This window comes from Lissotriton helveticus, chromosome 5_1 (genome assembly GCF_964261635.1).
Source record: "Lissotriton helveticus chromosome 5_1, aLisHel1.1, whole genome shotgun sequence".
Classification (NCBI taxonomy): Eukaryota; Metazoa; Chordata; class Amphibia; order Caudata; family Salamandridae; genus Lissotriton; species Lissotriton helveticus.
This window is the reverse complement of record NC_136065.1, coordinates 2143602100-2143626191: the sequence shown is the minus strand read 5'-3', so window position 1 is coordinate 2143626191 and position 24092 is coordinate 2143602100. Positions and strand designations below refer to the sequence as shown.

Genomic DNA, 24092 nt, shown 5'->3' with positions numbered 1-24092 from the left:
CAATCTTTATCATTTATTCCACATCATTTTAGTCCATACACAAAAATAGTTTATGTATGTAGAAAAATAGATAATCTAGATGTTGGCTTCTCTCTTTATTTTAGTCAACTCAATCCCCACTCTTCCCCCTCCATCCCCTGTCTCTCTCCCGACTTGGGGTCTATCGTTCTGTCTGCGTGAGCTCTCCTGTGCTTTCTCTCTCCACTGTAGCCCTCTCAGACTCTGTCCACCTTTCATGCTAGCTGTCTGCTCCAGCCCTCTTGCTTTCTCTTTCCACTACTTTCTTTCATTCTTTCTGTTAGGTACAGCCCTCTCTGTCCTTCCTTCTTTCTTTCACTCCTCTCGACCTGCTGCAAGACGGACAATATTTGATGTTCTCCCTTATAGAGCTGGTGGCCGCCATCTTTGTGAACGAGTGGTAAGACAGCAGATGAGAGTAATCTGAACTAGCCCCCTCTTCGAGTCATCTTTGGTCTAGCTTGGCAGGATTTGCTCTTCTCTTCCTCTCCACTGTTAATCTCTCCATGGAGGTCTGGTACTCCGAGATCATGCGAGGGCAAATGCCAGTCTCCTGTATTCGGTCTGGTTTTTATAGAGCATCACAAAACTCTTTCTAGCCTGTTGTTTTTGGAACTGTATGGCACCCTGCTGTCCCTTTATGGACCCTGCTCTTGATGAAGCAGTCAGATAATCTAAATCCACCCACGTGATCTCAGGGCGGTGAGTTGGAAGGAAAGACGTTAGTTATAGGGCGCTTGAATCAGAAGTCTGGTAATCTGGTCCTGATCTTGGTGACCTCTTCTGCTGACGTCTGGTAATCTGGTCCTGATCTTGGTGACCTCTGCTGCTGAGGTCTGGTGATCTGCTCCTGATCTTGGTGACCTCTGCTGCTGAGGTCTGGTAATCTGCTCCTGATCTTGGTGACCTCTGCGTCTGAGGTCTGGTAATCTGGTCCTGATCTTGGTGACCTCTGCTGCTGAGGTCTGGTGATCTGCTCCTGATCTTGGTGACCTCTGCTGCTGAGGTCTGGTAATCTGGTCCTGATCTTGGTGACCTCTGCGTCTGAGGTCTGGTAATCTGGTCCTGATCTTGGTGACCTCTGCTGCTGAGGTCTGGTGATCTGGTCCTGATCTTGGTGACCTCTGCTGCTGAGGTCTGGTAATCTGGTCCTGATCTTGGTGACCTCTGCTGCAGACGTCTGGTGATCTGGGACCAGCCTTGGGGTTCTCTGCTACAGAGGTCTGGTAATCTGGTCCTGATCTTGGTGACCTCTGCTGCTGAGGTCTGGTAATCTGCTCCTGATCTTGGTGACCTCTGCGTCTGAGGTCTGGTGATCTGCTCCTGATCTTGGTGACCTCTGCTGCTGAGGTCTGGTGATCTGCTCCTGATCTTGGTGACATTTGCTGCTGAGGTCTGGTGATCTGCTCCTGATCTTGGTGACCTCTGCTGCTGAGGTCTGGTGATCTGCTCCTGATCTTGGTGACATTTGCTGCTGAGGTCTGGTGATCTGCTCCTGATCTTGGTGACCTCTGCTGTTGAGGTCTGGTGATCTGCTCCTGATCTTGGTGACATTTGCTTCTGAGGTCTGGTGATCTGCTCCTGATCTTGGTGACCTCTGCTGCTGAGGTCTGGTGATCTGCTCCTGATCTTGGTGACATTTGCTGCTGAGGTCTGGTGATCTGCTCCTGATCTTGGTGACCTCTGCTGCTGAGGTCTGGTGATCTGCTCCTGATCTTGGTGACATTTGCTGCTGAGGTCTGGTGATCTGCTCCTGATCTTGGTGACCTCTGCTGCTGAGGTCTGGTAATCTGGTCCTGATCTTGGTGACCTCTGCTGCTGAGGTCTGGTAATCTGGTCCTGATCTTGGTGACCTCTGCTGCTGAGGTCTGGTGATCTGCTCCTGATCTTGGTGACATTTGCTGCTGAGGTCTGGTGATCTGCTCCTGATCTTGGTGACCTCTGCTGCTGAGGTCTGGTGATCTGGGACCAGCCTTGGGGTTCTCTGCTACAGAGGTCTGGTAATCTGGTCCTGATCTTGGTGACCTCTGCTGCTGAGGTCTGGTGATCTGCTCCTGATCTTGGTGACATTTGCTGCTGAGGTCTGGTGATCTGCTCCTGATCTTGGTGACCTCTGCTGCTGAGGTCTGGTAATCTGGTCCTGATCTTGGTGACCTCTGCTGCTGAGGTCTGGTGATCTGCTCCTGATCTTGGTGACATTTGCTGCTGAGGTCTGGTGATCTGCTCCTGATCTTGGTGACCTCTGCTGCAGACGTCTGGTGATCTGGGACCAGCCTTGGGGTTCTCTGCTACAGAGGTCTGGTAATCTGGTCCTGATCTTGGTGACCTCTGCTGCTGAGGTCTGGTGATCTGCTCCTGATCTTGGTGACCTCTGCTGCTGAGGTCTGGTGATCTGCTCCTGATCTTGGTGACATTTGCTGCTGAGGTCTGGTGATCTGCTCCTGATCTTGGTGACCTCTGCTGCTGACGTCTGGTGATCTGCTCCTGGTCTTGGTGACCTCTGCTGCTGAGGTCTGGTGATCTGCTCCTGATTTTGGTGACCTCTGCTGCTGAGGTCTGGTAATCTAGTCCTGATCTTGGTGACCTCTGCTGCTGAGGTCTGGTAATCTACTCCTGATCTTGGTGACCTGCTGCAGACGTCTGGTGATCTGGTCCTGATCTTGGTGACCTCTGCTGCAGACGTCTGGTGATCTGGTCCTGATCTTGGTGACCTCTGCTGCTGAGGTCTGGTAATCTGGTCCTGATCTTGGTGACCTCTGCTGCTGACGTCTGGTGATCTGGTCCTGATCTTGGTGACCTCTGCTACAGAGGTCTGGTAATCTGGTCCTGATCTTGGTGACCTCTTTTGCTGAGGTCTGGTAATCTGCTCCTGATCTTGGTGACCTCTGCGTCTGAGGTCTGGTAATTTGGTCCTGATCTTGGTGACCTCTGCTGCTGAGGTCTGGTGATCTGCTCCTGATCTTGGAGACCTCTGCTGCTGAGGTCTGGTGATCTGCTCCTGATCTTGGTGACATTTGCTGCTGAGGTCTGGTGATCTGCTCCTGATCTTGGTGACCTCTGCTGCTGAGGTCTGGTGATCTGCTCCTGATCTTGGTGACCTCTGCTGCTGAGGTCTGGTAATCTAGTCCTGATCTTGGTGACCTCTGCTGCTGAGGTCTGGTAATCTGGTCCTGATCTTGGTGACCTCTGCTGCTGTGGTCTGGTGCTCTGCTCCTGATCTTGGTGACCTCTGCTGCTGAGGTCTGGTAATCTGCTCCTGATCTTGGTGACCTGCTGCAGACGTCTGGTGATCTGGTCCTGATCTTGGTGACCTCTGCTGCTGAGGTCTGGTAATCTGGTCCTGATCTTGGTGACCTCTGCTGCAGACGTCTAGTGATCTTGTCCTGATCTTGGTGACCTCTGTTGCTGAGGTCTGGTGATCTGGTCCTGATCTTGGTGACCTCTGCTGCTGAGGTCTGGTAATCTGGTCCTGATCTTGGTGACCTCTGCTGCAGACGTCTGGTGATCTGGGACCAGCCTTGGGGTACTCTGCTACAGAGGTCTGGTAATCTGGTCCTGATCTTGGCGACCTCTGCTGCTGTCTGGTGATCTGGCCCTGATCTTGGTGACCTCTGCAGCTGAGGTCTGGTAATCTGGATCTTGGTGACCTCTGCTGCTGTGGTCTGGTGATCTGGTCCTGATCTTGGTGACCAGTGCTGCTGCTGACGTCTGGTGATCTGGGACCAGCCTTGGGGTTCTCTGCTACAGCGGTCTGGTAATCTGGTCCTGATCTTGGTGACCTCTGCTGCTAAGGTCTGGTAATCTGGTCCTGATCTTGATGACCTCTGCTGCTGAGGTCTGGTAATATGGTCCTGATCTTGGTGACCTCTGCTTCTGAGGTCTGGTAATCTGGTCCTGATCTTGGTGACCTCTGCTGCTGAGGTCTGGTGATCTGGTCCTGATCTTGGTGACCTCTGCTGCTGAGGTCTGGTAATCTGGTCCTGATCTTGGTGACCTCTGCTGCAGACGTCTGGTAATCTGTTCCTGATCTCAGCAGCAGAGGTCACCAAGATCAGGACCAGATTACCAGACGTCTGCAGCAGAGGTCAACATGGTCTGGTAATCTAGTACTGATATTGGTGACCTCTGCTGCTGACGCCTGGTGATCTGGGACCAGCCTTGGGGTTCTCTGCTACAGAGGTCTGGTAATCTGGGATGTTCCTCAGAGACCACTACAGTGGAAGAGTGGAGGTGGAGTGATCTGCGACCGGTCAATGAGATCGCAGTTTTAGAGATCATGAATCGGGAACAGTGTAAAGGCCTCGGCACCACTTGCTAGGGATGGAACACCTTTGTGTTCACCTTTATACAGTATACCACCAGAGTCCATTGTAATGCAGTGTTGTGCCCTCTCCTTACCTCCAGTACAAACTTCACATCTCCATGTTTGTTCCACAGCTATGAATGCTTTTCATATCAGTCTGTGGTGAGATTTTAGGGTGGAAAGGAGAGAAACATACTGTCTTGGCCAGCGGTCTGAAATTGGTGGTATGATTGGAATAGTGCCAGTCTGAGTAGAGTGGCATCTCGAGTGGTATAAGATGTGGGAAAGGCGTCCAGGGCTAAAGTGAGTGTGGGGGTGTCTGCGGTTTATAATTGGGAAGTAAGTGAGACTAGAAGTTGAGAAAATGATGTCGACTCTGAGGTTTGAGGGCAACGGAAGGTCTACGTTTGGTATCAATCACTCAGGGTTTTTAGAGCGTGGCTGATCACCTGTGAGGGTATCCAAGTGCTAGGATCCTGATGTGATGACTTGAATTCTGTGAGAGAGGATGGCCTTTGAAGGTTGGGTGTGGGGGTCGTTCCACCACTTGGAGATGAGGTAGGAGAAGGATCGTCCTCCACTGTAGCTTTGGCAGATGCGTGGAGTGTGAGCGAGGCCGTGGAAGGCGGAGCGCAGGTGTCTGGAGTGTTGGTGGTAGTTCAGACGGCACTTGATGTATGATGGTCCTTGATCGTGGAGGGCCCTGTAGGCATGTATCAGCAGCTTGAATTGGAATCTCTTCTGGACGGAGGGCCAGTGGAGGTTCTTGAGGTGCGTGTTGATGTGGTTCTGTTTGATGAGGTTGAGTCTGCCGCCTGAGTTCTGTATCATCTGGAGTCTCTTCAGGTGGTGTGTGGTTTTGCCTTCGTAGAGCATGCTACCTTGGTAGTCGGCTGGTGACTAGGGCTTGGGTGGCGGTTTTCCTGGTGTCAACAGGAATCCGTCTGAAGATCTTTCGGAGCATGCTAAGGGTGTAATAGCAGATGGAGACTCTGTTGATCTTGTGTTTCATGGTGAGTTTGCTGTCCAGGATGATGCCAGGGTCGCAGGCGTGGTCTGTCGCTGGTGGTGTGGGTCCAAGTTCGGGAGGCCGCCAGGTGGCGTCCCACGGGGAGTTATTGTTTCCAAAGACAAGTCTTGTCAGGCAGTTGGCCTGCATCCAGTATGAGGGCTGGAAGTGAGAGGTGGGGATTGGTCAATACACATGAACAGCGTGGGGGGGCGAGATGAGAAAGCATTCTGTGTTGGTTGAGGATGTGGGGCGATGTGGTGTAGTTCACCCCTTCCCAGTAGGAACTGTGTGTTTGTTGGACAGCATAAGCGTAGCGATGGTACCAGATTGATTCTATACACCCCGCAGGATATGTCATCCTAGAGACCAGCTAGCCCATAGTGCCCCTCGATGCACCCCTAAACCTAGACAGGTAGCAAATGGTTTTGGCAACTACAGAACATGACAACTCTGAACCCCTCTCAGGGCTTATGGTAACAGGTCTAGAACCTTTTCGCTTAGTCACTCTTACTCTCAGAGAAGTATACAAGGAATACACAACGGGGCGTTGTCAATATTTATTGAACCAGTGTGATTCTTGTATAGAATGTGTGTTGTGGTGATCAATAGACCGAAGCAGATAAATGATTAGAAATAAAAGGACAGTGAACAGAATGAAAAGCTCCACCATCTTTGCTGAAACAATGCATATATGCACAGATATAAAACAGTATATAGATGTATACATCTCGTACTCCTTCGGCTATGTGTTCCCTAACCTAGATGCCTGGTGTGTGTGTTTTCTGCCAAGAACCCCGGATCTGGTGGACCCAACCCCACTACCTGAAGGGAAAGAGTGTAAATCCCCGTCTTGGTCACAAACTGGACATCTCCTGCCGAGGGATCAACTAGTAGCTGGGGGTCTGACCTCGCAATGACAGCAAAGTGCTCCTCTGCCTAACCCCGGAAATGCTTGTTAATTTATAACGAAAGGCATCCTTGTTCTCGAGCCGAGACGTTAGGCAGGCTAACTTTATTATGATTCTACTAATAGCTGTGTCGCCTTGTGGATGAAAATTAATACCAGTTGCACAATGTGTACCGAGGCCTTGTGCGTGATGTTCAAGAAGTTGTGATGATTATCTTATTAAGTGGAATCTGTAACCGGGGTGGTGTCAGAAAAACTAATCTGCCTCTGGCACGCTAGTAAATGTGTGTCAATAGCCGTCACGTGAAAGAGAAGGCAACTTAGGAAACGTGTACATGGCAGGGCTCGAAAAATTAAAAAAAATTGTACTAGTCCTGCAGGACTAGTACCTTAAAAAAATGTCCTCAACCTAACTGCAACCTACTTGACCTCAGTCTGTGAAAGCAAAGCAAAAGTGACCAGATAACAAGATTTAAAGGCATCTTTATTGCTCATTAACTTTGTGAGCAATAAAAATGCCTTTGAATCTTATCTTGTAACATTTGCTCGTTTTCACAGACAGAGGACAAAAGTTGGTTTGTTTTCCTACTCTCCAGAAAGGGCGCGTAGGACCTAAAAACAACTCGACCTTGTTAAATTTAGCTCCACTATGCGAGCGGTCGAGTGGAATTTTCTAGCCCTGCATGGTGAATAATGGTAGCGTGTCTCCCAGGGCCTAACTAAGACACATGACGGATGGTTTTGAGGGAGGTCTGAGGTTTAGAGGGGAAGAAGGCTTAATCTGCAGAGAGGTCTGAGGGTCAGTAAATTGAAGGTGGGAAGGTTGGTGGGCATGAAACTGTTGAATGTTGACTGTGAAGGAGGACGTTTAAAATATTCGATCGGGTCTCATTCGGAGTATACACTCAACCCCTCCTGTAGTTAGTGCATGAGCTACATGCCTTGGGTGCTGTTCGATTAATTTATGAGCTACACTATGCATGCTAGTGGTGTGTATGTATGTGTGTGTATGTATGTGTGTGTGTGTGTGTATATATATATATATATATATATATATATATATATATATATATATATATAGAGAGAGAGAGATATATCTGTTGATTGTTGTCACAAAGCAGTTCCTTTTAATGAGCAAAGTGAACTATTTTATCAGACCCTAAATGTGTTGGTGCGCTTTGTACGGCTGCTTGTGGTTTCCGCTGCCTGGTCTAGTGTGGCTAATTCTCTGTGTGACCAGAGACCTGCATTGTTCAGACCCCTTTGATTATATACCACCATTGATTGCTGCTCCTTTCGTTTCAGATAAACCATGATTCCGATCACTGAACTTCGTTATTTTGCTGACACCCAACCTGCATACCGCATCTTGAAGCCATGGTGGGACGTGTTCACCGACTACATTTCGATTGTCATGTTGATGATTGCGGTCTTCGGCGGGACTCTGCAGGTCACACAAGACAAAATGATCTGCCTCCCATGCAAATGGGTCACCAAAGACTCATGCAATGACTCACACCGTGCCTGGTCCGCTCCGGCTCTCGAGGCCTCTTACTACAATGCCAGCATCATCTCCTCTGCGGAGCCTGGCCCGACCGGCATCAAGTACGACCTCGACCGGCATCAGTACAACTATGTGGACGCTGTGTGCTATGAGAACCGCCTTCATTGGTTTGCCAAGTACTTCCCTTACCTAGTTCTGCTGCACACACTTATATTCCTGGCCTGCAGCAACTTCTGGTTCAAGTTCCCCCGCACCAGCTCCAAGCTGGAACACTTTGTTTCAATCCTGCTAAAGTGCTTTGACTCACCATGGACCACCAGAGCGCTATCTGAAACTGTAGTAGAGGAAAGTGACTCCAAACCAGCCCCCGGGAAGATGAATGGCTCAATGGATAAAAAGGCCTCCACTGTGAGTGAGGATGTGGAGGCCACTGTCCCTATGTTGCAGAGAACCAAGTCCCGGATAGAGCAGGGCATTGTGGACCGTTCCGAGACTGGGGTCTTAGACAAGAAGGAAGGCGAGCAGGCTAAGGCGTTGTTTGAGAAGGTGAAGAAGTTCCGCACTCATGTGGAGGAAGGAGACATCGTTTACCGCCTGTATATGCGCCAAACAATCATCAAGGTCATAAAGTTCCTTCTCATCATCAGCTACACTATGTACTATGTCCGTAACATCACCTTCGACGTGGACTGCAAGGTGGACATTGAGAGCCTGACCGGCTACAGCATGTTCCGCTGCGCCCACCCCCTTGCCACCCTCTTCAAGATCCTGGCCTCCTTCTACATTAGCCTCGTCATCTTCTACGGCCTGATCTGCATGTACACGCTCTGGTGGATGCTGAGGCGCTCCCTGAAGAAGTACTCCTTTGAGTCGATCCGGGAGGAGAGCAGCTACAGTGACATTCCTGACGTCAAGAATGACTTTGCCTTCATGCTGCACCTCATTGACCAGTACGACCCCCTCTACTCCAAGCGCTTTGCTGTCTTCCTCTCTGAGGTCAGCGAGAACAAGCTGCGACAGTTGAACCTTAACAATGAGTGGACTCTGGACAAGCTGCGGCAGAGAATCACCAAGAACTCGCAGGATAAGCTGGAGCTGCATCTCTTCATGCTCAGCGGCATCCCAGACACCGTCTTCGACTTGCTGGAGCTGGAGGTCTTGAAGCTGGAGCTCATTCCTGACGTCACCATCCCGCCCAGCATTGCCCAGCTCACCAGCCTCAAGGAGTTGTGGCTCTACCACACAGCTGCTAAAATAGAAGCCCCAGCCTTGGCCTTCCTTCGCGAGAACCTAAAGTCTTTACACATCAAGTTTACAGATATCAAAGAGATCCCGCTCTGGATTTACAGCCTTAAGAACTTGGAGGAGCTCCACCTGACTGGAAACCTCAGTGCCGAGAACAACCGCTACATTGTGATTGATGGCCTGCGAGAGCTGAAGCGGCTGAAGGTCTTGCGGCTGAAGAGCAACCTCACCAAGCTGCCACAGGTGGTGACCGATGTGGGCATCCACCTGCAGAAGCTCTCCATCAACAACGAGGGCACCAAGCTCATGGTCCTGAACAGCCTGAAAAAGATGGTGAACTTGACCGAGCTGGAGCTCCTCCGCTGTGACCTGGAGCGCATCCCGCACTCCATCTTCAGTCTCCACAACCTGCAAGAAATCGACCTCAAGGACAACAACCTCAAGACCATCGAGGAGATCATCAGTTTCCAGCACCTGCACCGCCTCACCTGCCTCAAGCTCTGGTACAATCACATTGCCTACATCCCTATCCAGATCGGCAACCTCACCAATCTGGAGCGGCTCTACCTCAACCGCAACAAGATCGACAAGATTCCCACCCAGCTCTTCCTCTGCCGCAAGCTGCGCTACTTGGACCTCAGCCACAATAACCTCACCGTCATCCCTCCCGACATCGGGCTCCTGCAGAACCTTCAGTACTGTGCCGTGACAGCCAACCGGGTGAGTAGTTGGGGGTGCTGTGGCCGTTACTTGAGGGTTGTGCCCATTGGTTCACCTCCAGCTTTCTGCTGTCCCATGCTTGTATAGGATGGTTGCATCAGAATCAAGATTAAGAACATGGCTCTGACTTTTGTTCTAGGTTTGGGGTTTTTTATGAGATGCAATTTGCATCTTGAAATACAGCAATGCACATATTAGATTAAATGGACAACTCCCTCACAATCATCCAGCGGAGGACTTCCCTTCTCCATCCCTCGCAACTGGGCCCCCTCAGGGTCTTCCAATTTCTGGCGATCTCCCTTTGGACCAGGAGAAGCGACTCACAAGAATCTTCCCAGACTTTCTCCTCTATGAGGACACCCAGGTCCTCCTCCCAGCGCGACCGCAGGCGGTCAAGGGGGATATCACATTTTCCCGACGTCGGTATAAGCAGGTGACTGCTTTGTACGTGCCTGAAGATGCAACTATATCTTGGCACCCTCTAGAGTGTAGAGGTTCCGACAATCCCGAACTCCAGTGTTTTCGAATTGCTGCAGTGAGCGCTCTATATAAGAGGAAGTGCCTGTGTGATGGATTGTGTCACTCTCTAAAGTCTTCAAATGAGAGTCGAAAACCACCCTTTAACAGATCCCAGCTGTCACCCAATCTCTCAGCCCCCAACAGTCTCCTCCATGCGGAAGTTCTAGTAGAAATTCCATCAGAAAATCTGGAGCATATGGCCGCCTAGTTTTGCCTTCTGGGGGCATCAAATCCAGCATCTACGAAGCATCATAAATTCGGGGCTGTCACTCGCTCCCGGAGTGGGTAGCCCCAGAACAACGCAAGACAGCTGACAAGTTCCCTGTCCGTCCAACCCTTGTGGCCACCCACTGTGTGAGCCATTGTAACTGTGCTGCCAGGTAGTAGCTTTCAAAATCTGGGAGAGCCATGCCGCCTGCATCAGTCGGTCTCTGCATAGTGGTTAATGCCACTCAGCGACTGCCGTACCACCACACAAATCCCGTATTTAACGTCTTGGATTTAGCCCATTGAGATCCATTCTGGGAGGTCTACACAAAATGCAACAGCTGTGGCAAAGCCACCATTTTGAGTAGGGCGACTCTGCCAGCCACAGATAGTGGAAGTGTAGACCAGAATTCTGTACTCTCTCTCACTCCATGGATAGCCTTCCCGACATTGCCCTCCAGGAGATCCGTGGGGTCGTGATAGATTCTAACCCCTAGGTACGGTAGGCATCTGGGTTCCCGTAGCACATCACCCACAACCGCCGGTCTGTCCCTGTTAGGCTTAGTGGGAAACAAGCATGACTTTTGCCAGTTAACTTGTAAGCCGAGACCCTCCTGAGGTGCGTCGGGAGCTCCTTCGCTCCCACAAGGTCCTCTTTCACAGTGTGGAGGACGAGCAAATGATCGGCAGCGTATAACACGATGTGTTATGTTCTCCCTGCACCTCCAGGCCCCGGTAGGGGAGTCCAGACCTGGCATGCCAGGCCAGAGCAAACAGCAGGGCCAACGGAGGGCAACCCTTGCTAGTGCCACGGCCCACCCGAAAACTCTCCAAGATCGTACCCCCTGCGCTCACTCTAGCCAGGGGTCCATGTAAAACAAGCCAGTCCATGCCACAAACATGGGTACCCAGTCTGAACCAGTGCATTACCTTGTAAAGATAGGGTCACTCCAGGCTATTGAATGCCTTTTCAATGTCAACCGCAAAGACTGCGGCTTCCTCATTGTCATATGTACCGGCCTCCAGCACCCGCAGCAATCTCTGAATATTAAGGGCTGTGTTGCAACTGGGGATAAATCCCACCTGGTCCCCATGAATGAGGTGGTCGTATGCGGGAGAAGACTCATGGCCAAAATCTTACTAAGGATCTTATAATCAAAATTGAGCAATAACAACGGCCTATATGCAGTTTTTTTTCAAAAGCAGGTTTGCTGGGTTTTAAAAGGGGCACGACTGGGCTTCTTGAGTGGTCGCGGGGAGCCAACCCAACTGCCTCAGTATGTTATAAAGTTCCACCAGCTGCGGCCGATCTCCTCCACATACACAAAGTAGAATACCACCGGCGGTCCATCTGTTCCGGGAGTCTTCTTCCTGGCCATAGATTTTACGGCAGCTCTGATCTCAGGAAGCTTTATGTCTCTTCCCAGAGAGCACGCCTCTTCAACGGTCAGGGTTGGCAAGACGAACGTCCCAAAAAAGGCATCCATGTCCACATCGGTGCAGGCCACCGTGCTCCCATATAGGTGAACATAATAGGTATCAAACACCCGGTTAATATCTTGTTGCCAATATATATAGGGTGGGAGTATTCTCTGAGCTCTAAAATGACCAAACCTCGTTTTGCACGATTGGCCAGCCATGCAGGAAGCGCGTCAGTGCGGTTCCTCTTTGCTTGTGCCAGGATCATATAGTTCCTATAATCAAAGCACCCCAGTCTTTTGACCTGTTTGGCCTCTTTTTCTTTTTTTCTATCAACGTCACTTGCATCTCCCGCTGCTTGGGCCTGCGTTTCTTGATGTCTGTGTCCCCTGCAGCAGGGTCCCACGGATACCTACAGACTGAGATGCATCTGCCCCTGACAACCGTCTTGAAGGCGTCCCACTCTGTAAGTGGGCTCGGTGCCGTGCCGTCCCCTCATTCTCAGCCAAATATTGCCCCTTAGCTGCCTGTATTGTGGCTTGGAAAACTGGTTCCTCAAGGGATTCTGGTTTCAGTTGGCACATGGGAATACAGGGTATGGCCCTTGTCCATTTCAACCCCAATAACAGGATATTGTGATTTGAAATCGTCCTGGAAAGATATTCACTAGTTGTGACCAGTTCATGCATATCAAGTTTGCATCTAAACGTACATGCCGGTAAGAAAAAAAAAGAATAATCCCGTTCCTTCGGATGTGGTGTCCTTCATGAGTCAGAGTCCCCACTAGGTCCGCCACTCCCTGTTAATCCTAGCTGTCCTGACAATCTGGGACTCCCTTCGGGACGGATGAGAGCAATCCACCTCGGGATCTACCACACAATTATAGTCTTCCCTCAGGAGTACCGACCCCACCAGGTTTGGTGCTAATGTTCTTGAGGGCCCTGCTAGGAATGAGACCTGATCGACATTCGGCACATACAGGCTCCCAATAGTGACATCCCGGCCATCTAGTTCACCAGACACCACACATACCGCCCCTCAGGATCCGCCAGATGGCTAGTATATTGAAATCGTACCCCAGCTTTTATCCACACCAGCATACCCCTAGTGAAAGCGGATTAAACTGTATAGTAGGCTTGTCCCCGCCATCTGCGTTGTAGGGCGGCCCCTTTCTTATCAATGAGATGTGTTTCCTGCAACAGGACAATCTCTACCCCTCTCCTGACAAGATGGGCAAACACTTTGTCATTTCGTCATGGTGTTCATCCCTCTAACATACCACGGTGGGTGCCATGTGTTAGTCTGTACTAGCTGCAATCAATCCCTGGCGCCACCTACTACCAAGTAATAACGTTCTCTCCCAGTGATGTATCTGTAGTGGACCCCTGCAGCCAGGCACGACTAAACCCCAACTGAGAACCAATCAAGCAGCAAAAACCCCAACTCCTGCTCCCCAGGACAGGTATAATTGTGATCCTATCCAAACATGATACCAACTGGTATCCATTTGCAGGTATCCGCACAAAACTGCAACAAGGGGTAAGTGAAATTGGTCGGAAGCTGTGCCGAACTTCCCAACCCTTCCCCCGCAAATCCTAGGCAGGATAAAAGGAGTTGTATCCCCAATCTATAAACTAGGATACAAAGGAAAGGGACCAACAAGGGTATGGGTCCCCCAGTCAACCATTCCCCAGTGTTCTCGCTGGTCAATGGTCCTCGAAGCGCTCTCGAAATGATGTCTGCAGTGCCCGGGGTAACCTTAGTTAAGTCAGTGTCCGCGTCCTCTGCCGAACTGGTGTCCTTGGTACTTTCAGAGTTTGGGTCAATCTGCTAACTTTGAGAGGAAAGGGGGCTCATGCCAGTCTTGCTGATTTCTGTTAGAGCCCTGATCACTCCGTGACGCTTGCATCTGTCCTCTGCTATCGATAGGGCCCCTTTCTTTTCTCCGGTTTCCTTCTGCGAGGGGTGGGCTGCGGGGAGTCCTCACCTGGCTCGGGCCCCTGTCCTTGACTGAATCCAACCCCACCCTTCCTGTGGGGTTTGGAAGAACTGAACACCAGTAGGCGTGACCACTCGTAAATGGGCCGGGAACAACATGGCATTCGAAATGTTCAGTTGACGAAGGCGTTGTTTGACTTCCAGAAGGGTGTCAAATGCAAAAGCTCCTGTGACTGCAAGCTGGTACTATGACACTTATGGGTCTCCAGTGACTCCAGGTTGCCTCTTTGCCACCTGTGGGTCTCCAGTGACTCCAGGCTGCCTCTTTGCCACCTGTGGGTCTCCAGTGACTCCAGGCTGCCTCTTTGCCACCTGTGGGTCTCCAGTGACTCCAGGCTGCCTCTTTGCCACCCGTGGGTCTCCAGTGACTCCAGGCTGCCTCTTTGCCACCTGTGGGTCTCCAGTGACTCCAGGCTGCCTCTTTGCCACCTGTGGGTCTCCAGTGACTCCAGGCTGCCTCTTTGCCACCTGTGGGTCTCCACTGACTCCAGGCTGCCTCTTTGCCACCTGTGGGTCTCCATTGACTCCAGGCTGCCTCTTTGCCACCTGTGGGTCTCCAGTGACTCCAGACTGCCTCTTTGCCACCTGTGGGTCTCCAGTGACAACAGACTGCCTCTTTGCCACCTGTGGGTCTCCAGTGACTCCAGACTGCCTCTTTGCCACCTGTGGGTCTCCAGTGACTCCAGACTGCCTCTTTGCCACCTGTGGGTCTCCAGTGACTCCAGGTTGCCTCCTTGTCCACCTGTGGGTCTCCTGTGACTCCAGGCTGCCTCCTAGACCACCCGTGGGTCTCCAGTGACTCCAGGCTGCCTCTTTGCCACCTGTGGGTCTCCAGTGACTCCAGGTTGCCTCCTTGCCCATCTGTGGGTCTCCAGTGACTCCAGGCTGCCTCTTTGCCACCTGTGGGTCTCCAGTGACTCCAGGTTGCCTCTTTGCCATCTGTGGGTCTCCAGTGACTCCAGGTTGCCTCTTTGCCACCTGTGGGTCTCCAGTGACTCCAGGTTGCCTCCTTGCCACCTGTGGGTCTCCAGTGACTCCAGGTTGCCTCCTTGCCACCTGTGGGTCTCCAGTGACTCCAGGTTGCCTCCTTGACCACCTGTGGGTCTCCCGTGACTCCAGGCTGCCTCTTTGCCACCTGTGGGTCTCCTGTGACTCCAGGCTGCCTCTTTGCCACCTGTGGGTCTCCAGTGACTCCAGGCTGCCTCTTTGCCACCTGTGGGTCTCCAGTGACTCCAGGTTGCCTCCTTGCCACCTGTGGGTCTCCAGTGACTCCAAGTTGCCTCTTTGCCACCTGTGGGTCTCCAGTGACTCCAGGTTGCCTCCTTGCCACCTGTGGGTCTCCAGTGACTCCAGACTGCCTCCTTGACCACCTGTGGGTCTCCAGTGACTCCATGTTGCCTCCATGCCACCTGTGGGTCTCCTGTGACTCCAGGCTGCCTCTTTGCCACCTGTGGGTCTCCAGTGACTCCAGGTTGCCTCTTTGCCACCTGTGGGTCTCCAGTGACTCCAGACTGCCTCTTTGCCACCTATGGGTCTCCAGTGACTCCAGGCTGCCTCTTTGCCACCTATGGGTCTCCAGTGACTCCAGGTTGCCTCTTTGCCGCCTATGGGTCTCCAGTGACTCCAGGCTGCCTCCGTGCCACCTATGGGTCTCCTGTGACTCCAGGCTGCCTCCGTGCCACCTATGGGTCTCCAGTGACTCCAGGCTGCCTCTGTGCCACCTATGGGTCTCCTGTGACTCCAGGCTGCCTCTTTGCCACCTGTGGGTCTCCAGTGACTCCAGGTTGCCTCTTTGCCACCTATGGGTCTCCAGTGACTCCAGGCTGCCTCTTTGCCACCTGTGGGTCTCCAGTGACTCCAGGCTGCCTCTTTGCCACCTGTGGGTCTCCAGTGACTCCAGGCGGCCTCTTTGCCACCTGTGGGTCTCCAGTGACTCCAGGCTGCCTCTTTGCCACCTGTGGGTCTCCAGTGACACCAGGCTGCCTCTTTGCCACCTGTGGGTCTCCAGTGACTCCAGGCTGCCTCTTTGCCACCTGTGGGTCTCCAGTGACTCCAGGCTGCCTCTTTGCCACCTGTGGGTCTCCAGTGACTCCAGGCTGCCTCTTTGCCACCAGTGGGTCTCCAGTGACTCCAGGTTGCCTCTTTGCCACCTGTGGGTCTCCTGTGACTCCAGGCTGTCTCCCACCCATCTATGGGTCTCCAGTGACTCCAGGCTGCCTCCTTCACCATCTGTGGGTCTCCGGTGACTCCAGGCTACCTCTTTGCCACCTGTGGGTCTCCGGTGACTCCAGGTTGCTTCCTTGACCACCTGTGGGTCTCCAGTGACTCCAGGTTGCCTCCTTGCCACCTATGGGTCTCCAGTGACTCCAGGCTGCCTCTTTTCCACCTGTGGGTATCCTGTGACTCCAGGTTGTCTCCCTCCCACCTGTGGGTCTCCAGTGACTCCAGGTTGCCTCCGTGCCTCCTATTGGCCGCCTGTGAATTCGCATCCATCACCAGCACCAAAGCCGCTGTCTATGCTAAAGCCACATTTGGCACTAAACCCTGCCGCCCCGAGGGAGGAGTGCCCCCATCCTCGAGAAGCTTCAGAAGGAGCTGGACGATAGACATAGGAGGCCTGTCACTTCATCCACACACGGGCAAAATTCCGGTGTCTGACAAGGTTCTGCCCAAGAAGTGCAAACTTTCCTTCTTGTGCGTCCTTCTAAAACCCCAAGAGACCTAAGGACAAACCTTCAGTTCCTCCTTCTTCTCCTCCACTTCCTACCCCACCACCTCCTTAGCCATCACCACCTCCTCACTCTCCTCCTGTGCCTTCTCTTCAGGGGTCCCCTCAGTTTTCCTCACACACCGCCTGCCCAAGCCCTTAATCTCCAGAGAGGATTACAACGTGGAGCCCCTGACGGATCCTGATTTGGACCACATCCCCTACCTAGTACATAACTGCATACCACAGCGTTATCCAATGTGCGGCCACGTGCCAGAAAGTGGACATGTACACCCACCCCCCGGAAGAAGATGACTTCCTGGTGAAAACACTCTCCAACACAGTGTGTTCTGTACAGTATTTCCCAGTTATTAAATCTGCTCCTAGGATAGTTAAAGAGCTTGTCAAATCTTGAGTGTGCACACCATACATCAAGAAAAAAGTATAAATCAGCCCTATCTGATTCACTGTTCATCAGGAATCATGTTCTACCTGACTCCCTAGTGGTCACTAACCCTGAGGCGAGAGCAGCAGCCCATGCGACGGGGCGCTCCGACAAGGAGAGCAAGCGGATTGATGTTGCCGGGAAGAGCGGCAGTACGTGCAGCCATGCACTGGTGCATCGCCTACTCAGTAGGCCTCTTTTCCAGGTACCTCAGAGCCCACTGGAAGGAGATGGAGGTGCTCTTGCAACACCTCCATGTCCAGTATCATAAGAGGTGGGAAGATCTGTTTGAGGAAGGCAAAGCCATCCCAATACCACCATTAGGCGTCTTTTGGATGTCGCTGATGCCGCCACAAGACGAGCGAACACCTTTGTAATCCTGTGGGCCAACTCCTGGCAGAGATGCTGGCTTCAAGCTTGAGGTGCAACAGCACCTCTTCAACCTCCCGTTTGATGGGGAGCACATCTGTGGACCTCGGGTTGACCCGATGCTTGAGAAAATCAAGAAAGACACAGAGATAATCAATCAATCATAGCATTTATAAAGGTCACTACTCACCCGTGAGGGTCTCAAGCGCTGTGGTGTAGGGAATGCTGCTACTGCTTGAAGAGCCATGTCTTGAGGAGTCCTCTGAAAGTTAGCAGGTCTTGGGTCTGCCGCCGGTGGGTGGGGAGGGTGTTCCAGGGTGGTTGGGTGCCTTGCAGGTCCCTTCCGGCAGGGTCTCCTTTCGTAGTCAACAGTCCAAAAGCTGCTCAAAAACCTACGTCCCCAGAACCAACCTAGTCCTTCCAGAGGCAGCAGGAGGATGGCAGGGGTTTCACTCGAGGCTGCTTTAGAGAGAAGAGGTCTAAGGGCAGAAGGACCCCCGTGTAAGTGAGCCACTAGCGTTAAGAACTGGCTTACCCGTAACCACCATGACGTAACCACCATGATCACACTAAACCCGCTGGGGGATCACCACGGACCAGTGGGTCTTGTCCATCATTGAGCACGGCTACTGCCTAGAGCTCGTCGCCAGCCCACCAAACATTCCCGACGCAACCACACCATCTGAAGTATACAACATTGGTGGGTGGAATGCTTGGAATAATCTCAGCCACCGGTAATCACTCAAGGCCACATCCCAGTCCATCCTTATTTTGCACACCACGCCACCTCAGATTGGGCCCAAGTAGCCAATCAGTCTTGATTCCGCTTCAATGGGAACAGTTCAGCCCGAACTGCCCGGCCAGGTCCCCTCTGAACAGGAACGCAGCGGAGAGCTCTCAATGCCTGTTAGTTATTCGGGGGAGGGGTCTTTTCCCCTGCCCACTCCCGGTTGCTCCCTCCACCTGCTCCTCTGTCGTCCTCCACACCTGCGTATTTTTTTTTTGTTGATGGCCTGGCACCAAATTGCTGCCTGCCATAATTAAAGCACTTTTGCTTTCCCTATATTTTTTAAATTTTTATTTACTGATCCTCTCGAATCTGTAAATAAAAAGAAATGTACACCTCTGTCGTTTTGTCGGCGTGCACTTCTTTGCCTTACGTGGCGTAGCTTGTTTCCCAGGTACTTCAGTGCCCACATAAGGGTAGTAAGCGCTATACATATGCTGCCATACAATGTAAATGACACTTGATTGCGCCATTTCGTTTCCTTTTGGCCAGGCTGCAGAGCGTAGCCAATAGGCATTGGCAAAACCATTAAGCCCCAAGGGCTTTTTTTTCTTTCCCTTGTTCTCCTGGTCGCCTTTTCTGATTGTTTCTTAGTCTGCCAATTTCCCTCATTTCTTTCTTCATCTCATTTACTGTACGTGGATCATTTGGCAGGCCTTGATCGATATTCTCCTACTGATTCATGGGCATTTTGTCTGCAGCAAGTGTCAGTCCTCATAGTATGTTCATGTACATCCATTGCCTCCTGCATCAAGTGGGTCAGTAGAACGTATAGTATCCACTTAGTTTGCATCTAGCAGAAAACTTTGTAGCACACTGGCCCAAGCGTGCACGCCAGTGTCTGGGCAGGTGAGCTAGACCTTTTGTGTTTGCCAATGCTTGTTTTACATTTCTTGTAACTTTTTCTCACCGTCGGTGTCTGGGTGTTGTTTCTCACAGTCGGTGTCTGGGTGTTCTTTCTCACAGTCGGTGTTTGGGTGTTGTTTCTCACAGTCGGTGTCTGGGTGTTGTTTCTCACAGTCGGTGTCTGGGTGTTGTTTCTCACAGTCGGTGTCTGGGTGTTGTTTCTCACAGTCGGTGTCTGGGTGTTGTATCTCACAGTCGGTGTCTGGGTGTTGTTTCTCACAGTCGGTGTCTTGGTGTTGTTTCTCACAGTCTGTGTCAGGGTGTTGTTTCTCACAGTCGATGTCTGGGTGTTGTTTCTCACAGTCGGTGTCAGGGTGTTGTTTCTCTCAGTCAGTGTCTGGGTGTTGTTTCTCTCAGTCGGTGTCTGGGTGTTGTTCCTCACAGTCGGTGTCTGGGTGTTGTTTCTCACAGTCGGTGTCTGGGTGTTGTTTCTCACAGTCGGTGTCTGGGTGTTGTTTCTCACTCAGTCGGTGTCTGGGTGTTGTTTCTCACTCAGTCGGTGTCTGGGTGTTGTTTCTCTCAGTCGGTGTCTGGGTGTTGTTTCTCACTCAGTCGGTGTCTGGGTGTTGTTTCTCACTCAGTCGGTGTCTGGGTGTTGTTTCTCACAGTCGGTGTCTGGGTGTTGTTTCTCACAGTCGGTGTCTGGGTGTTGTTTCTCACAGTCGGTGTCTGGGTGTTGTTTCTCACAGTCGGTGTCTGGGTGTTGTTTCTCACAGTCGGTGTCTGGGTGTTGTTTCTCACAGTCTGTGTCTGGGTGTTGTTTCTCACTCAGTCGGTGTCTGGGTGTTGTTTCTCACAGTCGGTGTCTGGGTGTTGTTTCTCACAGTCGGTGTCTGGGTGTTGTTTCTCACAGTCGGTGTCTGGGTGTTTTTCTCAGTCTGTGTCTGGTTGTTGTTTCTCACCCTCTTTCCAGTGCTGATCACTTTGTTTTTCCACCCGTTCCAGATCGAGGCCCTTCCTCCGGAGCTCTTCCAGTGCAAGAAGCTGCGCACTCTGAACCTTGGCAACAACGTCCTGCACTCGCTGCCTTCGCGGGTGGGCGAGCTGACCAGCCTGACGCAGATGGAGCTGCGTGGGAACCGCCTGGAGGTCCTGCCGGTGGAGCTGGGCGAGTGCCCCCTGCTGAAGCGGAGTGGGCTGGTTGTGGAGGAAGACCTCTTCAATACCCTGCCCTTGGAGGTGAAGGAGAAGCTGTGGAGGGCGGACAAGGAGCCGCTCTGAGCCAGCCCTGCTGGAACCAGGCACGAGAGGACTTTGGAGCGGAGGGTCGTAGGTGGTGGCATGGTACCAGCTGCTAGGGATGGAGAGAAGCCTCTTGAAAGTACCCTGCCCTGCAGAGCACCAGTTGTCTCCAGTAGGCCAATGCATTGCAGAGCCAGGCCCCACTCTTGCATGCACCCACCTGATGGCTAGCCGAGCCCTTGCTGTCCTGCATGCGCTGATGTCCCTGAAAGCGGGGTGACCACACCAGAGCCAACGCCCCCTCTGAGGTCTGCAGTCATGTTATCATTGGACATTATGCACCCTCTGACCGCGTTGATGCTTGTACCAAGTTCCTGGGAGAGGCTTGGGTCCTTGGCCATAGAGTGCGTTGTAGGTTTGGGCTGCCGGAGATTGCAGGGGTGCGTTGGTAGTGACTGTGCTCCGCAGCACCAACAAGCCACTGCCTGGCTAGGGGTTTCCAGACCTTTGACAATGGCTCCAAGTTGTGGTCAGAAGTCTGGATCGGATGTACGGATTGGATAAAAATGTGGCCGTGGACTGGAGTCTGAAGCTGGAGAGTACACGGGCATGTGCCACCTGAGTGTGCAGTGTGTGAGAGCACCTGCCATGAATGTGTGTGCCACACTGGCCGCGTACACGTGTGCCCGCCATCAGAGAGAGTCCAGTGCATCAGCCAACGCGCACTGACTGCCAAGAGCTGTTTTTCACCTTCCATACTGTTACAGACACCGCTGCTGCTGTCGGGGATAGAGCTGGGGGCAGGGAAGGTTAGTGGCATCTGGCTCTATCCACACTAGGTGCAAGGCAGAGTGCCAGTCAGCACAGTTGGTGTCATGGTGCCAGACCTCTTGTATTCATGATTTTGCTCTTGCTGTGCCAATGGACGAGCATAAATGTACTAACCAGGGTGAAGCCCATTCTGCCCATGGGGCCTCACCCATTGTGAGGGAATGGGAACCGGGGGCACAGAGAGGTGGGTGGGGTGCGCAAGGTGTGCAACGTGAGGGGGGAGGGGCGGGGGACTGTGGCCTGCAGGTTGCCACTGCTCAACCTTTGAGTTGGGGATGCAGATGGTGACCAAAGGATGTGGGAGTGTAGTGTCCTGAACTGTTTTCATTGCAATGTTCCACTTAACACTACACACAGCCCCCCTCCCACCTCTGGGCCTGGATGCATCACCCTCCAACCCCTTCCCCCCCCCCCCCCAAGTCTTACCCGTCCCTAACCCCGTCATGCCTTTCTCTTGACTGAAAAGTTTACAGTTTGTTTTTATTATGTACTTTAACAGATCAAAGATAATGTTGATTCTTCTAAAAGGAGACATTTTACTTTTATTATGTTTTTAAGATTCTTGGTTGGAGCTGGGCTTGTCTGACCAATGCCGTTCCTTATGTCTCATATATATACTCACGGCGGAGATCTATAACTGACTTTCTTATTCACTGGGTTGATGTGCCCAGACCTGTCCTGGCCCGAGTCTCTCCACACTCCCAAAAAAACTTTGTATTTCATTTTGGCAATTTCCTTTTGAGTTCCTGAGAGCCAGGACGTTGAAATATGTCACATTATAAGGATTTGGCAAACGATTAAAGTTCAAGGGCTTAAACCTGACGAAGGAGGAGGTGGAAGCCTGGAGGGTCCCAGCGCTGGCCGTTGGGTGTTTGGAGTGGGCGCTGAATCTTGGCACATAGTCTGGCGAGTGGTGGACGGCTGAAGATACCGTCTCTTGCTGGAGTCCTCCCTGCAGTCTGTCCTTGTCAGGGTAAGGCACAGGCTAGCAGTGCTGTCCCTGACTGGGATTCAGAGACTTGACTTCCAACCTTGCCTTCCACACTTGACCAAACTGTGTGACCCTGGGCACGCTGCATGAGTGCTTTCTATGAACTGGACTTTGAATATGTTAACTTGCTAGTCTCCCTACCCTCTCAAGAGATGGCCATCAGGGAAAGTTTAAAAGGGGGACCGCCAGGCTGCTTGGAGAACGTCTTTTCAGGCCTGGGTGTTCTTTTCTCTGTAATAAATTGTGTTTGCGACATAGTGCCTCTGCGGCGAAAGAGCAGCTCCCTGGCTGGTGCTGCCGCATCTGTCTGCAGCTTTGCTTCCCCTTTTCTTGTCAGTATTTACCAAATGACACCACTGTGCATACGTACCGGGGCCTCTGACATTGTGCATAATCCCGATTGCTCTGGTACTTGTGTCTCTAGGTTTAACCTGCCAATGACTCTGTGAGCCCGCTCATCTCAGCAGCACTTGGGGAGCTGGGCTCTAAAAGGAAAAGCCTTTCAGTGTTTCCATGTTTCTCGAGTTATGGGAGTGAATGAGACATTTGTGGACTCCTGTGAACTGACAAAACACTCTCAAATGACAAAATACAGAATCTGAAAAAATGCCTGTTTGTTGTTTCTCTGTCTGCCAGATGTAAGAATGAAGCTCTTTGAGTCGTCTGTGTTTGAAGGGGTTACTTAATCACTGTGTACAGTCTTCAACTGATCTAAAAGAAACCAGGACTCAACTGGAATAGGTTCACTTGCTGTGCATAAAACTACCTTCTAATAGTACTTGTAGGCAAATAAAAAAGGCGGGTGAACTGAAAGCATACGAAAAACACATATTTGACATTGAAATACAAATATTACTCTCAGTGATTTCTAAAGACATTGAACGGCTGTGAAATGCCTTGTAGCAAACATTGAACCTAAAGCCTTTTGACAGTTGTATTAAAATGACTTGTGAGAGGGAAATGGAGAACACGGCCTATAACTTTGGTCCAAAATGCAATAGTAAGTTAGGGTGGTCAAATCAACATAGGGTACGTTGTGGTGTTGGGTTCAATCAGGTCTACATACTCTGCTAAAACTCTCGAACACCTTAAACAGAAGTTGGCACGGACACTGGAAAATGCAAAAGACAAGTTTATTAGGACCCCATGGGGTGGTGGTACATTCCTACAGCACCCTTCGGCAATGCAAGAAGTATCACACCGAACATCGGTGCGTGACCTCTTTTATACAGTTTAATGGCAATAAAAAGGTAGGCGTTATACTTCTACACAGTTTTAGGTACATATAAGGACATTTTTGGAACACGGCCAACATGTGGGAGGAGTTTAGTACCACTGGTCAGTTTTGGAGGACATTCCTGAGAGATGACCAGTCGGTGTACAAATGCGCATGCGTGTGCCTGACCAGTACTAAAAATAGCCTGTTGCTGGGCAGGGTGAATGGTCATTGGTATCGAGAAAGGACAAAAGGGCATGCTGACCACGAGGCAGCATGTTCATACAAAATGGAAGCTGAAGGATTCAAAATGCCTCCCGCACGTTTTGGTCAAGTTAACAGAAAAGATCGTGTAGCTGAGCTAGACGCTAACTCAGGTGCTGCCAAATTACGACAGACGGCCCTTTTAGCGTTTAGCTGAAGCTACCTCATAATGGGAATAGTCAGGATTTTCATCAGTGATATCGATGGCCATTATCTTCATCATTTCATCATTAATCATTTGCTCATGCTTAGTAATAGCTCGTTTGGACGGGATACAGGCTGTAATACATACAGAACATAAGGTAGGGCCACATTGAATACACAAACAGAGGAAAAAGAGTATACATAGAATAGTTAATAATTTCCAACCCCATGTACTAAGTAGAGTACAGAACCAACTAGAGAATGTCCATGTTCCATTCCCTGGATGAATCTCAGCAGCAATTTTATGTAATTTGGAAATAGCATCGTACATAGAAGGTGAGTTATCTGGCACGTACACACAACTACTACCGATGATGCGGCATGCACCTCCACGGTCA

The 24092-nt window shown here is 51.3% G+C and overlaps 1 protein-coding gene across 1 annotated transcript in view; it reads left to right on the top strand.

The window, feature by feature from the left end:
* The window catches only part of LRRC8A (leucine rich repeat containing 8 VRAC subunit A), a 50970-nt gene extending 27877 nt beyond the window's left edge, over positions 1 to 23093 (top strand). Inside the window, exons 3-4 of the mRNA XM_078646274.1 lie at positions 7546 to 9709; positions 20012 to 23093. Of these exons, the coding sequence (XP_078502400.1) occupies positions 7553 to 9709; positions 20012 to 20287 (2433 nt within the window). The 5' untranslated portion in view covers positions 7546 to 7552 and the 3' untranslated portion in view covers positions 20288 to 23093. The remainder of the gene's footprint in view (positions 1 to 7545; positions 9710 to 20011) is intronic.
* Positions 23094 to 24092: the final 999 nt, after the last annotated feature.